Here is a 16,581-nt window from a genome sequence, read left to right as displayed (position 1 = left end):
ATGGCCTAAACCTGGCTTAGGGTGTTATCCTAGATATTTCTTTCTAGGCTGACGTGATCAACCATTAATACGGTGACTCTGCCTGTGTAGTGTAGTGCGAGAGGACAGAAAACCCAAAGAGGCAGCTTGTGTGAGTACATCAGTCGCTCAACATGCTAATTTTTTTTGAAGTGGGAACAGAGGTTAGAAAATGGAGAAACTGAAAGTATGAGCCATTATTTCAATTATGGCTCATATTACAACTATGACTACCTATGAATAGTCCAGCTATAAACTTGGTATTTAACTTATTTGGTTGTTTTGACCATATGATGCAAATGTAATTTAGAAGAACGAGAAGCATCTTAATATGTGTGTGGTTTATTTTTGTTATTTTATTCTTATTTGCATTATTTCTTTGTCAAACAAAATGTATTGTTGGGCTTTGCCAAACATCTGTAGAGTTCAGCAAGATGCTAGGAAACTTGTATATTCTATTTATATGTTCAAAAACGAGTCTGATGAATATATAGCCATTACTGCTGTTTGTTTTTGTGTTCCTGACCATCTAGGAATGTAACACCGCACACACAGGTGGATTTCAAAGTATGGAGTCACAACACCTTGAAAGCAGATGCTCTGCTGGGCAAAGCCACACTGGACCTAATGAAAGCACTGGAGCAGCATGACAGAAAATGTATGATCCAATATCCAACAAACTGAACTGTATTGTAATAGAATATTGCCATGTGTTACTACAGTACCAGAGAACAGCAAGTCCATAAAGATAGGATTTGATTAGACTAGTCAACATCAGAGCAATGCATTCTGAATTTGTTCTGTCTTTTTTTACTTTGCTCTTTGTACTTTGTTATCATATGTTCTGTTTACTCTACTATAGTCCAAACAGAATAAACATTCTAGATTAAATACAATAGAATTCTTGGAAAAGTCAGATCATATCATTAAAAAGATGGCACACAAGATTTGCTTTGGTTTTGCTGTTTGGCCTCCGGTTGAGTAATTGTGGCACCCTTAATCTATTAAACCAGTTTGTAGTCTATCAAACACTGCAGATCAGTGTGCTTTTGATTCTTATATTAACACAACAAATATTCTAATGAATTGCTTTGAGCTTTTTGTGGTTGTGTGTCATTCACATTATAATCCCTCATCCCATGACATCTCTGCTTTGGCTCTGCAGTGGAGAATGTGAAGGAGGTGCTGAAGCTGAGTGTGGAGCAGAAGGGAGCCATCGTGCCTGCGGGGGAGCTGACTGTCTACCTAGATGGACTGACCGTTACCGACCAGGAGGAACCAGCACAGCTTACCAACGGCAATACTGCAAATGGCACCAGTGAGCTCAGTACTTGTGTTTTGGATTGGTTGGGATTTCTTTTTTATGTACCATATATAACTAGTGAATGACAATCTGAGGGGAGACAAGAGAAATGAGAAGCGAGAAATGCCCCAAAAAACTTTGCAAAGGACACAAAATACTGTACACATTTTACATTGTTCTTCCAATTCTCTTCCCAGAAGTCCAGCAGAATGGTGATGCCATCCATGAAAATGGAGACTCATCGTCCACTTCCTCAAGGGCTGCTAACAGGTAAACAAACTAAATGAACTACAGATTTTTTATTTAGCTAACAGAAGGCCAACAGCCAGGTAAGAGTTGTATGTTAGCATGATTGTCTTACAATTTGCCCTAATGCATTATATGAAGGTCAATTTACTGATGATACTCATTTTCTTTTGTCGTGCATCTTTTTAAAAACATCTTTCAACTTTTTTTTGCCATCACAGAGGTCTGTCTTTTGTCTCTCTGTGTCCTCTCCATCTGGTTTATCCCCCTGCTCCTGCTTAAATTCATCCGGCTTTATTCTGTTATCAGTCACACTGTAAAAGTGCCCTTCAATGAGGCTAACAGGACTTTTATTTGAAAGCCACAAAGGAGGCGCGTCTGCTCGTAGCACCAGACGAGAGGTTGGTTGGGGGGGGTTAAGATGTTTGTGGCGGCCTGGCTCCTCTCCTCTCCTCTCCTCTGCATTGCAGTTGCTGAGAGGACTGCAAGGCACAAGCAGGGAAGTAGGAAAAACTTAGGGCCTGATCTACTAATGATTTGTGCGTGTAAAACGTTGGCCAAGTTGATTTCACCCGCAAAAAACATGCAAGCTGATCTACTAACGGTGCGCACTGAGGATTGCGTGCAGAATACCACCCACTGTCCATTTAGTGCGTTTGCCTTAATGAATATAGAGTATCTGGTTTTTCTACCCGAGTGTGCAATATATTGGGAGGAGTAAATGCAAATACTTAAATTTAGCACACGCATTGAGATTTACAAAGCCTGAAAATAATCGCGGCTATTGTGACTGCCTCTATATTTAATAAGTTTGGAAGGTAGGTGCTAATCAACACAGCGTTAAATCAGACCATTGAGGTCAGTGACAATTACAAAATTAAGTTAATTGAATAAAAGCTGCTACATTAGTTCACCACTCTTTCTCTACAACATGAAATATTTATGACCAAATTAAAAACAGTTTTTGAAGAAAAAAAGACACATTGTTGATATTATTCCAAGAGTTTAACACAGTGAAACCCAGTTGATCTGCATCGTCTTTGACCAGATTTGACTGACAGTGCCTGCAGCATAAGCAAATATAATAAAAAGTCATGCCAAAGTAGTGTAACCTGGCTCTGCACAACAGTTCGGCATCATCCAGCAGCCTACAGTGTTGTCTGAAAAATCGAGTTATAATTCTGCTGCAAATTTGAAGACAGGGGAAAACGATTTGTTAAAGTTATATCTAATATGGCAGGAGAATAAACCTCTGTGCATCTGATTTGCTTCAAAAACAGTTGCATCCGAATTCCAATTGTGAACGCAGCATGACGGCGGTAATATTTGGTGGGATTTCTTCTGGTATCACTTCCAATGCAGTGTGTCTTACCCAATCCTCAAAACTACTGTGCGAGCTTTTAAGATTTTCCTTCGTCGTACTGATATTGTCTCCCCTTGTGAACAGCTGGTCCTCTGTTATCACCCTGGCCTAGACTAAACCTCAATTTGACTCGTATGGCAGATCTTTTTTTTTTCCTAGTTCGGTCCCTTGACTGTATACAAAGATAAACATCGGTCAGCTCCCAAAGGTGAAGCCCACATCTCAATAGCCCCCTCAGGGCTGGCTGCAGAAGATCTCATAATCCCCCTTTATGTCAGCGGACAGGAAAGGGGCCAGCCCTAGAAAAATCAAACTACACACTGAATAAATATATCCCAAACATGTTTCCTTATCAACCTAATGTATTTCAAAACAGTTTTAGTTTGTAATTTGATGCTGTGAAGATGTGGGGGAGACTTTTATTATTGCCAGCTGTCTCAATTGGCCAGGCGGTTGTGTCGACGGGACCTCAGTACCGTGTCTGAACTCCTGCTCAGACTTTGGCTCCAAATTACGCCATCAGCTCAACATGGCAGCACTGATATCCAGGATAATATGGCTTCATAAATATACTTTTATTTAAGGAATTTACACCTTCATTTTAGCAAAACTGTATACAATGTCAATTATATCAAGTAAAGTATAGAGTTAATAAATGCTTGTGTTCTCTCACCTAAAGCACGGTGAATGGTACTGACTTGGACCCAAGGTCAGATTCTTGTTCGGCCTCCAACGGTGTGGATGCTCAGGTGCCTTCCACCTCCTGTAGCCCTGCCCTCGGTCACATTCTCAATGGAGACACCACACCCAACTCCACCCCAGTCCACCAGCCCTCAGACAGTGACACAGAAAGTAGGACCGGTGAGTTTGAATTATCACTGGTGTGAATTGCCGTAACTTAAATAAAACTCCTGTGTTTTAATTCAAACAGTTTGTTTGTGAGCTTTTCACTGCTTTGTGTGTTTTTTTTCTTCATTTATGACTATGATCACCTTCAGACTGATACTATCACTGAATATGAATCACTTAGGAACTGGACACAATACTTACTGAATGTATATGATAAAGTTCGGATGACCACTATCGGAGCATCTCGGTCTTGGACGTGCATATTTTCAGCCGGTAGTTATTGCGTTGCCTGGGCAGGGTGCTTCATGGTTCACTTAGTCAGCGCACAGAGCAGTACAGAAGAACAGTAGATTCATTTTCATTAAATGGGGCCTGTAATCTCTGCTGCTGTCAGCACCTCTGTGGAAAACTCCCTGGAGGGATAGACAGAAAGAAAGTGGAGAGAAAATAAGCCGAGTGCAGTGTGCTGAGGAGGACAGACAGAGCACCAAGAGCAGACTGGTAACACTGAGCTGAGTTTGGCTGAGGAATATCAATGCGTTATTCATAAAGCCAAAAATGGGTTGTCACATTTGTCAGGAGTCTAAAATACTTCGGATAGTTTGATTTCATGGTAAGTTTCTACATTATTTTGAGAAATTACCAGTTTGAATTTCAAATAAAAACATCCACTCAGTGGTTAAAACCAGTTTGCTCCATTGAGCACGGAGAGTTGTACAGGCTGACTTTTGGTGCGGAGACCAAGACATGCACTGACATACACAGTTTTATTTTAGACAACCGCTCAGAGTAAAGAAGTTTCACAGAGACACTAGCTGATCAATCTCTAAGCCCATCAGCTATTGTCTGACAAGGAATGCGCTTCTGGGGGCAGTGGGCAACATTTTGGGGCTTCCAGAGCTGACATCGGAAATATTCTTTTCAAACCTTCTGTCTTCTTTTCGCTGTACACTGGAAACAAGTATCAAATGTTTCTCCACACAAAACACAAAACTTTTTGTGGGTCTTTTAGGTCAAGAGAACATTTTGGCTAATCTCTATTAACATATATCTATTAAAAAAACGAGAGCCGATTTTGTGAATGTGTGATTAATACTTGCTAATAAGCCAGATGGTTTAATCCGAATGCATTGATATATACATGTATGTAGGTTCCTAGACTACTTGACTTGTTGTAAGATAGACAAATCACAGACATCAAGTCATGGATTTAGAAAGAGTTTATTCCATGCTTTCAAACTGCACCATTGTCTTCCTCTGAATTGCCCTGCAGTCAATGGGGAGTCCTGTGACGTGGCTCTCGGGCCATCATCTGCTACAACGGGTGATGTACTGTCTCATGCAGACGACCACGAAGACTGCAGTCAAGATGCTGTCCCGCCAGACTCTGTCACAGCACCAAACAGCACCTCTCAGCCTCAGCCACCCTCCGCACAGGCTCCAGCCCCCTCCTCTGCTGCTAAACCTCCTGATAGCAATGCTGTTGCTGCTTCCTCCACAGAAACCCCATCAACCACGGGGGCCACCACCGCTACCACCACCACAGCCACCTCATCATCTTCCTCTCCCTCCCCAGCACTTGGAGAAGCAAATGCTTCAGGAGCTGGTGGTGGTAGCCCTAGTAGCAGTGCCACCGAAACTACAGATGGGGCCAAGCCCCAACAACAGACCCCCAATGCTGGAGCTCCAGATCCTCTACCACCAGGGTAAAGATGACCAACACCAGTTTCATGTTAAATATCTATTTTATTTAATGATGATTTATTTACCTTGAAGTGACGATCTAGCCAAGATCATGTAAGTATCAAACAATTGTTGTATCCTTTAGATGGGAGCAGAGGAAAGACCCGCATGGGAGAACGTACTATGTAGACCACAACACCAGGACCACTACTTGGGAGAGACCACAGCCACTACCACCAGGGTGGGTATCTGGCCTTCACTCACTCTTTGTCCTTGGCACCTTTGAGATAAGAATCTGTAACTTTACCAGGTCAATCTCTCTTACTTTTTGCCGAAATAAACACATTCATTCATTCATGTTCACCTTAACACCCCCTCATACAAGATGGCTTCCTTTCAGTTTTTTTAGTCTCCATAGATTAAGACATATTTAATCAGCTGATACTATTTTCAGTGTTTCAAAAGATGCTGAAGGCAGAGTGTCCATTGTAATTGTAATGTAACCTTGAAGGACACTCAGGGTTATTTATTCCATTAATTCCAAGTCTACTGGAGGTTATGTACAAAGTTGATCTGTCTTTCACTCTCTTGCTTACATCCATCATCTTGGAATTTAGGCGGAAAGTTTTATTTTCAACCGCGGAAAAACAAACATTAACCTGATTAATGTAAACTTCCATGCTCTGCCTGCCCAAAACTCCCCCCCTGCGTTGCTGTATCAGCAGAACATCTACACACACCTACACACAACGGGGCAGTCAGAGTGGTGTATGTGCGTGTGTTTACGTATGAGGCATTACGAGTACTTTTAGTTGGGAATGCAGGTGTGAAACTAAAGCAGGTCAAATTTAAATTTAACAGAACAATTTATATTCATTGCAAGATGGTCCATCTATGATCATTACAAGAATCTTATATCATAAGATCACGGTGTAGCTGCTCAACCCTAGTAGGTATTGTATATCGTTGTAAGGGATGTCAGGATTAACCGTTTCATAACCTTATGGTTTCATAACCAAAAAACTCCATCTGAGGACTTTATTGAGACAATAATAGTGGACAAGTAGTACACAATAAACAATGATTAAGAGTGACATCATAATAATAATAATTTTAATATCAAAAATGTCTTTGCATGCTGTGATAATATTATCATGAATTTCATTAGCCATCATATTTATTAATTGAAAATCTAACAATTTGACAGGTAGTCTAGTTTTAGGTGAGTTTTAGTTTAGTGATTTGTTTTTTTAATTAAATGGCGTCAATTTACTAGAAGTTCACACCACATCTTTAATGTATTTGACTGAATGGCCCATAAATCAATGTCAGGTTGAAATAACCCCAGAACTTTTATTAAACCTGTGTAAAACATACATTTGCTTCTCCTGGCCACCTGCTTACAAGCCTGTTTTTGTTTGTCTTTGTCAATTGTCCTGCTCCTTCACTCTGCCAGCTGGGAGCGACGAGTGGATGACCGGGGCCGAATCTATTATGTGGACCACAACACCCGCACCACCACGTGGCAGCGTCCCACCATGGAGTCAGTCCGCAACTTTGAGCAGTGGCAGAGCCAACGCAGCCAACTGCAGGGAGCTATGCACCAGTTCAACCAGAGATACCTCTACTCTGTAAGTAATTCCTGACCATACCCATGTCCCCTCAATCACTGTTTTATTCATACCTGTGAAATGCAGATTCAATTTACAGTATATTAACTGAGTTTGTCATCATACCGTACACATTAACATGACTAATACTTATATTTAAGTGATGGAAACACTCTCTAATATAAAAGAGGGGACACACTACTTTCTGTTGATCTGTACATTTTGTAATGGTTAAGATTTTGGTTGTATTATTGCAATCCAGAACTCCGGTGCATATCTAGAGCTCAGAAATGGTTCCTACGACTTTTTATTATACATACTTGCCATAGGAAAGGTCACACAGGGTTCCCACGGTACCTGGAAACCATGGAAAACATGGAATTTATTTTTTCATTTTCCAGGTTTGGAAAAGTCATGGAAACTGAGCAAAAGTGAACACTTACATGGAAATTGAAACAGTTATCCTGGAAAATTGTATTGGATGATGTGTAAAATAGTAATAAAATGAAACTATTGAGCACAGAATTAAGATAAGTTTATAAAAACCCTTTACATGTGAACAGCTCTTACTGTAGATAGAAATGGATGATCCCATGTTGTAGAACATGCTCTTGGCATCCTATCTGGTGTATTGGATGTTGGAATTTGATGAGGCAACCTGGTGATATGGACTTTAAAAGTATAGTTTCGGATTGGTGGACTTCGGGAATAATAACCGAGAAACATTACTCGCGATCTCAATAGAAGGGTCAAATACATGCATTTCCCAGCCAACACAGGAGCCTTGACATCTACAGTGAAACTTCTTATGCAAGTTTATCCTCAAATGTAAGAAGCTGTGTTTCAACTGTGTGATAAACCTGGGTTTATCAACGTTAGCTAGTAACCTGTGCAATCTTGCTAGCTAGTAAGCTGCAACTTGCTAGCTTCAGCTTACACTAGAATTGTTGACGTAATTTTTACCTTGCTTTTAAAATACTAGAACTATGTTCGATCCCCATATGTATTTCACTCATTGACTTTTCCTAAAACCGTGTTATTCACCACATTTAGGGGAGTTTGTTTTGAATTTGGATTCATTAATGATGGTTAGCAAGCACATGCAGTGCAATCTTGCTAGCTTGCGTTGCTAGCTAACTACCAATACATTTTCACATTAGGCTGTGACATTACTTCTATACTAGTTGACATGACCAGTCTAGTCTTGATCAATTTTGTAACATTCATTCTTATATCTACTTTTAGCTATTTTGTGATTTTTCGTTTTTACTTTAAAAAAATGATACTACTAAATAGGAACATTTGGGGTGAGACATTTTTGAGGTTGCTGTACTGAGGAACCACAGGGGAACCAGCCTTATGTTTTTCCTTTTAGGTTCATTAGTTTGATTTACAAAAGCTTTTACAGAGTAAGGGTAGGCATATTACCTCTTCTACGTAAGACTCATAATCTCAAATGTGTGATGCATTACAGGAGTGAGTGACAATGACACACTGTAGATTCAGGATGAGGAAGAGAAGAGGGGAGAAGATGAAAGAGGAGGATACAAGAGTAGAGGATGACAGAGGAAAAGGGAGAAGAGTGGAGAGGAGTTGAGAAGAGTAGGAAGAGAAGACAGGAGCGGATACGAGAGGGGAGGTGTGGAGAGAAGAAGACAGGATAAGACAGGAGAGGAGTGGAAGAGAGAACAAATATCAATCCCAGTGCTTATGTGTCTCAAAGTTCCCGTTCAATAAATTGTTGGTCATCTACAGATTGTTGCATTATTTCATGCATTGATATACCAATAAGACATAATCTCTAAGCATTTACAATGTAGACTTGACTGGCACATCTTTTAAATCAAGTTAGTAGTCAGGTGTCCTAGGGGGTTGTGTTTGTGAGGGGAGGGGGGCGCGGAAAGCTTCAGGGGCCTATAGATCATTACTTAATATGGTACCTGGAAAATCAGGAGGTAGCATGGAATATTTTTTCAAGGCAAGCGTGGGAACCCTGTCACATACTGTGATGTTCAAAAGCAAGTTTCAGATGAGGAACTGGTGGTCATTTTATTTAGATGAGCCTGGAAATCATAGGACCAGCTTCTAATGATGGTTACAGATTCTGCACCCCTCACTCACTTCTCTATTTGGCATCTAGCTCAACTCATTTATCCCAAAAGTGAGAACTTTGTTCCTCCAGGATTTAAAATATCTGCAGGCCTTAATCTGCTTCTCTTTGTGAGGGTCCCTCTCCCACACCTTTGATCTGAGCAGTGATGTCATCTTCATTGATGATGATTAGCTTACAAAACAAATCAAAAGACAGGCAGCTGGGATTTATTGAGCAGTAACCAGTCACAGAGCCCTTTTTGTCAACACATCAAAACAACATTTTTGGATTATTTTTTGTTTTTCTTTTCGGAAACGTATCCACTTTTCCTGTGGAGGAATACCTATTTTTTATTTATATTTATTTGTTATAGATTTTTTGTTATATCTCACACATTTGGAATACTTTGTCCTCCTTTCCTGGTGTTTTCTGAATGGATGTCTGTTTGTGCATCCCTCATTTCCAGGCATCCATGATGTCTGCTGAGAATGATCCTCTTGGCCCGCTACCTCCTGGTTGGGGTGAGTTCAGATTCTCATACATGTCTCAGGTTGTACTGTACTTGAAGTCAGAAAGAAAAAGGACAGAATGTATCAGTTCACAGCACATTGAAAGTACAAATGCTATGTGATTATGTTTTGTTACTCACACTTCTCTCAACCTCCTTTGCTGAAAATCCTTCTGTTAGCTGTCACTGCTGATTACAGATAGAATCTTGTCATATAATCTGATGATAATCTGTCTAATCTGTCCATTCTGTCTGTTAAACTCACAATTCCTGTGTGTGTTTTATCTCAGAGAGACGTGTTGACTCGAATGACCGAGTGTACTTTGTGAACCATAGCACCAAGACAACGCAGTGGGAAGACCCCCGAACCCAAGGGTGAGCTCAAACCAACAAAATAGAAAGGATGGAAACACACACATTATACAATTTACAACATTAATGTATATTTTGTGAGTACAATGGAATTAAACAGGAAAATAAAATGAGTAATTAAAGATCAGAATTTTTAACATCCTGCACCATCAACCTGGTTTGCCAACATTTACTTTAAAAGTAAAGTTCCACCTGCTTAGACCAGCATCAACCAGTTCCAGGATGTTCTCACTGAAAATACTGGTTGGCTCATTCTACTTTTTATAGGTCTGTATTGATAAGAGTGAGCAGGATCATCACATTATTAAAAGTCACTAACAGTAATGTCTCAGCAATTTGACTAAGCTGTAGAATAAACCATTCAGATCAACAGGTAACCTAGTTTCAGTGAAACAATGATGTATGGTTACATTTAATCTACAAGAACAGGATGTGCAGATCACTGCAACTGTTTTCATTATCTCCACATTCAGATGAAAAAGATTTTTCTTTTACAATCTCTCTTGTTTTTTGCTTTGTCAAATCACATTCAAATCAATATCAGTAACAAAGCCAATGCATTTCACTGTGCAACAATTTTAGTTTTCATGACCTAATTCAGTTGCTATAGGATGCTAGATTTGGCCACATTCTCTTTTGAGGAAATACAAACATAATTATTGTGCCACTTAACCCCAAGGTAATGCTGAAGACAAATATTTATGTAAACTAACGGCATAATAATGATTTTTATTCTCGGCTGCCAGACTTTTTTACTAAGGTTTTATATAGTTGGTTTTCATTTACACAAGGTTTATACAAGGTCAGAACAGGGCCTTTCAGGGTTAAGAATTAGTTTACATTAGGAGTTTGGTTTAGATTAAACATTTAGTTGTGATGGTTAACATAATAATGAGGGGCCATGAAACACATAATGTCAATGAGTGTCCAACCGTGGATAGTTAAACACATATTTTTTGTGTGTGTGTAGGCTACAGAACGAAGACCCCTTGCCTGAAGGTTGGGAGATCCGATACACAAGGGAAGGGGTGCGCTACTTTGTGGATCACAACACCCGAACCACCACTTTCAGCGACCCACGCACTGGAAAGTCCTCCGTGTAAGAGCACAGTTGAAAATCAATTTATTCGTTCATGTGTTATACATTACATGTTACCTGAAGCCATGACAGGGGTTGTATTTGATCAGTAGCCTGTAGAGCTGCAGCCATGTACGTAGGCTGGTACATAAAACATGCTTAATAGGACCAGATGCTTTAATTTAGCCAACATTAATGTAGTTCAAGAAAAAATATATCCACTGGTATTTCATTTTAGGTTTGTATGTCACAAAGAGGCGTTCAGGGAAATCCATATGTCGGTTAGGAAAGTTTGACATGTGTGTTCCATGAAAACATACAAGAGCACATTCCACATGCGCCCCATTTTTCCATTATATGGTGGAGATTCATGTCTCTAGAAAAAAAACTTCTCTCAGCTTCTCTCCACTACATTTTGACCTTTTAAATATTTTTGTTTACCTCAGCACTAAAGGCCCTCAGATCGCTTATGAGCGCAGCTTCAGATGGAAGCTTGCTCATTTTCGCTACTTGTGCCAGGTAATTCATATATTTTTCTCACTCCATCAGTGTTTCTTACGCTCAGTCACACATTGAAATCCTATTTTTGCAGAATGCATTAATATTTCCTCTTGTCATTGTACAGTCCAATGCTCTCCCAAGCCATGTGAAGATCACTGTCTCCAGACAGACGTTGTTCGAAGACTCTTTCCAGCAGGTAGGAGGATCCCTCAACCACATTCCTGTTGTAATTTAAAATAAATAGTTTAGTGCCCGTTCTAAATGTGTTGATGCTCAGGATTCAACTTCAGAATTATTCCTTGTCATTAATGAATCCTCCTTAAACACTTCTTAGATACACTGTCCCTTTATATTGTTTGTGTGTTGATTGTTTTCTGGAAAACTGTCATTTGACCGGCTCTATCTGCAGTGAAGATTTTATGATCACTATTTATAATTACATGAAACAGAATCTGCTTCATTTTTGTTCACTTGTATGGGTCATATATAAGTTTGTATAAGGCTGTTTCAGAGGTCTGTTAAGCAATCTGCACAATCCTCAGACCCAAGATCACTACTTTTCAAAATATCAGCTCTGTAATTCAGCTTGATATTTTGCAGCACAGAACAATGTGCTTCACTTTGAAAAAAAATTGCTAAAGATGAAGTGATTTTATGAATGTTGTTGCCATGATAGAGATCAGCACCAGCGACTCCCATGAATAACTGTCTCAGTCCGATATGGTGAAATGAATATAATACTATTATAAAATGATATGGCGGTCAAATATTATTTCTAACAGGCCACATTTGGCCGAAGGGCCGCAAGTTTCCGGCCACTGCTTTAGATTATCCGAGGACAGGAGAGAAGACATGTTCACCTTGGTTCACAGGATGAAGGCATCCTGCCATCACACACTGACTGCAAGAACCTGTATATCTTTGATAACATAAATACTTTATGTTGAATAGATTTATATGCCTGTGTTATAGCTGAAGTTATGTTTTAACCATCATAGTGTGCGCTTTGTGTCATGTAGATCATGGCGCTCAAGCCCTACGACTTGAGGAGGAGACTGTACGTCATCTTCAGAGGCGAGGAGGGTCTCGACTATGGTGGCTTAGCCCGGTAACTAAAACAAAACAAATTGTTAAATGTGAAATTCACTGCAAACTACCTTTCGGAAAATGTAAGCAACAACTGATCATGTGCTCCTTCTGACCTTGTCCCTCGTCTCATCCTCCATATTTCCCTCTTTCTTTTCCTTGTCTGTTTCTGTTCTAATCCACATCCTGGTCATTCTCTCTTTCATCTTTGCCTTCTTGTCTCCATCTATCACGCACCTATTTTTTCAGAGAGTGGTTCTTCTTGTTGTCCCATGAAGTGCTGAACCCCATGTACTGTCTGTTTGAGTACGCCGGTAAGAGCAACTACTGTCTGCAGATCAACCCAGCGTCAGCTATCAACCCGGACCACCTCTCCTACTTCTGCTTCATAGGCCGCTTCATCGCAATGGCAAGTTCACATACTGGCCACACACACACAAACACATTAATTAAAGACATATGTATGGGTTTGTTATTTCAAACGCAAAATACGGAGAATGTTCATATCTGATTATATGTTATTTTCAGATTCACAGTCATCTAGCCTTATGCTCTTGTATTTATTTCCGCAGGCACTTTTTCATGGCAAGTTCATCGACACAGGCTTCTCTCTGCCTTTCTACAAACGCATGCTGAACAAGAAGCTCATCCTCAAAGATCTCGAGTCCATTGACCCAGAGTTCTACAACTCACTCATATGGATCAGGTAATTTGTCTCCATAACCTTCAGTGTGGCTAGAAAGTTAAGCTAAGCTGCTTTCAGACATGCAGTGATCTCCACAGATCCTTTGTATTATCTCCAGAGGAGGTGCATGTGTGAACTAAAAGTCTCAATAAGAGGCTCTGCCGACTTTCTCAAGCTGGCACCTAGAATAAAGTAGTAGAAATTCAGGAGAATTCTGTGTGAGAACACAGCGGGGGAGCCCTTGCTGAAGCCAGTTGGGGGGTTAATGATGCTTCTAAAATGCGACAAATCCAAAAATGAAAAATACTAAAAGAAAACAAATATCTACAGTGGAAAAAGCGGTGTCACACACATATAAGACACATGAAGATGTCTGGAGAGTTTGTATTGACAAAAGCTGACTCCTGTGTCTGTGTGTTGTAAAGAAAATCAAATGATCTATCGCAGAATTAATGGATTATAATGGTTAATGGTTATAAGCAGAGTTATTGCGGCACTTCCAGCCTCTGCCTGCTGCACCCGGCTGGTCCACCTCTCGTTTGAATAATGCGAAGGGTTTGTTGCTGTTGTGAATGCGTCTGTGCAAAGAACCTCCTGCTGTGTTAAGCATGTGTGAAAGGAAAACTCTGTAAAGTCTGTATCCAATTCCCTGGCTTTGACCCTTCTAAATTACCTTCAAAAAGCCAATTTATTCTTGTTGACTTGAGGGTTTTAAATATCACAGCACCTCACTCTGAAGCCTCTTGCCTCTGGAGCCTTTGATTAAAGAGCTAGTTTGTGAAGTCTTAATTCAATTAGCCATAGAGTTTTCCTCTTCTTATTCGCCTGGAAGACAAGACACTTTTGTCTTTAGTGTCTAGATCAAAATCTCAAATATATGTCAGGGGGTTTTAAGGGCTGTACACTATACAATGTTTTTTGACATGTGTTTTGAATAAAGAAAACCTTCACAATAAAAAACCTTCAGAAGGCTAAAAGGGATAAACCTCAGGAACAGAACCGAAGGACGGATCCTTCTTTCACATACGTGTCAGAAATGGAACAAAACTGTGCTGGAACAGGATTAAGGAAATCAAGTATATAACACCTAACATTAAGTAATAAGTCATAAGGTTTTTTGGGAGTGAAGAATGGTGGCCGAGGAAAACGCTGTGACACCAACCACAAAACCATATCAGTATCAGGTCCATAGCGGGATGAAAGACCAGAGAAACTAGAAGGAGGCGACTCCGATATCTGCAGATAACACTATATTGCCCTCTTATCATGGTGTGACAGCAGCATGATCTCATGTCTCCTCAGGGACAACAACATTGAAGAGTGTGGTCTGGAGATGTACTTCTCAGTGGACATGGAGATCTTGGGAAAGATCACCTCGCATGACCTCAAACCTGACGGCTCCGACGTCCTCGTCACTGAGGAAAACAAGGAGGAGTATATCGGGTACAAATGACAGTTTTACTGTAACAGCAGTAATTTATGTAACCTTTGATCTCAGTTTTAGTGAGTAATTGCCTCTTTTTTTTTTTCACAGTCTGATGGCAGAGTGGAGGTTCTCCCGTGGGGTCGAAGGTCAGACCAAAGCTTTCCTGGATGGCTTCAATGAGGTGGTTCCACTGCAGTGGCTCCAGTACTTTGATGAAAAGGAACTGGAGGTGAGTGGTGCTGTGTATTTTAATCCTCATAATCTACTCCTCTCCCCAGAGCTTTATCCAATTAATCAACATGGTTATTTAATTATGATTTTCACGAGGATAAAGGTTATCTTGCTGTGAAGGATATCGGTCTGTTGGATTCCTGAGAGGCCTTGTTGATGAAGGCAAACGAACAGTTTGTGTCCATAAAACTAATGTAGGCCTGGGGCATGTTCACACTTTTCCTCAGCTGACGCCATAAAAACATATGGAAAGTTAAAAAAAGCAGCTGCTCTGAGTTTGGCCTCCTCTATATACACAACATAAATGAGAGAATCGAGCACAACTAACTGTGGACCTGATGCAGCTGATCAAACTAATAACTGTTAATATCGATAATTCACAGGTGCTGCCTTTAAGTTTGTCTGTAGACCAAAAGTCAGTACTAATCACCAGGCAGCAGAGCCAAAACTCAATGTTATATTTATTATGTCCTACATATGATCTTTTCTTAAGTTTCTTTATTTTTTAAATGTAATAAGCTATATAGAAAAAAAACATTTTTGATTTAATCTTGTTTATGCCTCATTTGGTGTTGTGTAGATCTTTATTCTTAGAACAACAGATGTGGCTACCTGCCAGGACTGGGTGTCAGGTGGGTCCAGGTAGCAAATAGCTTTTCAGGTCAGTTAGGAGGGCCCCGTTAAAGGCCTCAAGGAGGCATTTGTGGGACAAATCCCGTTGTGCCCTGTTTTCTTCATGTCATCTTAGTACTTGCCTGTGTGTGTTTTTCCAGGTGATGCTGTGTGGCATGCAGGAGGTGGACCTTCAAGACTGGCAGAGGAACACAGTGTATCGTCACTACACCAGGAATAGCAAACAGATCATCTGGTTCTGGCAGGTAAAGTCAGATCAACACAAACACACTTTGTTTCTATAACTCTTACCCTCCTTAAGAGAGGAGCAGAACATGCAATGGAACTCCGGTTGATAGGGGTCCTAGTGTGTGAGTGAGTTTGACATTGTGTCTGTCTAGTCAGTATTGTGGGGATCGTAATTTACTGTGTTTTTTTTGTCACACCATGGCTGCAGCTGGTGAAAGAAGTGGACAACGAAGTGCGCCTGCGGCTCATGCAGTTTGTCACTGGAACCTGCAGGCTTCCTCTGGGCGGCTTCGCTGAACTCATGGGTCAGTGACACACACACACACACACAAAGATTAACATGCAACCACTCTACCATATACTACACACATACAGACTATAAGTCTGTGCAATATGTGCACTGTTAAACATGTTTGGAGCTTCAGCATTTACAGTTTACGACAGTAGAAACTACATTAAAGAGCCAAGTCTCAGCTTTAAATTGATTTGTTGGAGATACAGTTTTCTACACACATGCTGCCAAGCGTTAAGAGATCAAAATACACTGGACAAATAGATGAAGTGAAACTAAATCATTAAACTTAATATTTCATGTAAACCATCTGCAATCAATGAAATGTCATCCAATGAGTTTTGATGCATTTGATTGAATCTGACCACAGAATCAGT

The 16,581-nt window shown here is 40.3% G+C and overlaps 1 protein-coding gene across 4 annotated transcripts in view; it reads left to right on the top strand.

Moving 5' to 3' along the window:
* Positions 1 to 16,581, top strand: part of LOC128425962 (NEDD4-like E3 ubiquitin-protein ligase WWP1) — a 31,984-nt gene that overhangs the window by 11,231 nt on the left and 4,172 nt on the right. Inside the window, exons 2-21 of one of the 4 annotated variants that reach the window (XM_053412798.1) lie at positions 91 to 130; positions 552 to 676; positions 1,184 to 1,336; positions 1,519 to 1,591; positions 3,610 to 3,791; positions 5,053 to 5,485; positions 5,608 to 5,703; positions 6,919 to 7,093; positions 9,631 to 9,685; positions 9,963 to 10,047; positions 11,015 to 11,143; positions 11,569 to 11,641; positions 11,748 to 11,819; positions 12,643 to 12,731; positions 12,959 to 13,118; positions 13,282 to 13,415; positions 14,697 to 14,837; positions 14,929 to 15,049; positions 15,825 to 15,929; positions 16,121 to 16,217. In XM_053412798.1, the coding sequence (XP_053268773.1) occupies positions 646 to 676; positions 1,184 to 1,336; positions 1,519 to 1,591; positions 3,610 to 3,791; positions 5,053 to 5,485; positions 5,608 to 5,703; positions 6,919 to 7,093; positions 9,631 to 9,685; positions 9,963 to 10,047; positions 11,015 to 11,143; positions 11,569 to 11,641; positions 11,748 to 11,819; positions 12,643 to 12,731; positions 12,959 to 13,118; positions 13,282 to 13,415; positions 14,697 to 14,837; positions 14,929 to 15,049; positions 15,825 to 15,929; positions 16,121 to 16,217 (2,404 nt within the window). In that variant the 5' untranslated portion in view covers positions 91 to 130; positions 552 to 645. The remainder of the gene's footprint in view (positions 1 to 90; positions 131 to 551; positions 677 to 1,183; positions 1,337 to 1,518; positions 1,592 to 3,609; positions 3,792 to 5,052; positions 5,486 to 5,607; positions 5,704 to 6,918; positions 7,094 to 9,630; positions 9,686 to 9,962; positions 10,048 to 11,014; positions 11,144 to 11,568; positions 11,642 to 11,747; positions 11,820 to 12,642; positions 12,732 to 12,958; positions 13,119 to 13,281; positions 13,416 to 14,696; positions 14,838 to 14,928; positions 15,050 to 15,824; positions 15,930 to 16,120; positions 16,218 to 16,581) is intronic. The other 3 variants (XM_053412796.1, XM_053412795.1, XM_053412797.1) reach the window with 3 other exon arrangements.

This window comes from Pleuronectes platessa, chromosome 20, assembly GCF_947347685.1.
Source record: "Pleuronectes platessa chromosome 20, fPlePla1.1, whole genome shotgun sequence".
In the NCBI taxonomy this organism is placed as follows: Eukaryota; Metazoa; Chordata; class Actinopteri; order Pleuronectiformes; family Pleuronectidae; genus Pleuronectes; species Pleuronectes platessa.
This window is presented reverse-complemented; position numbering and strand designations above follow the sequence as displayed.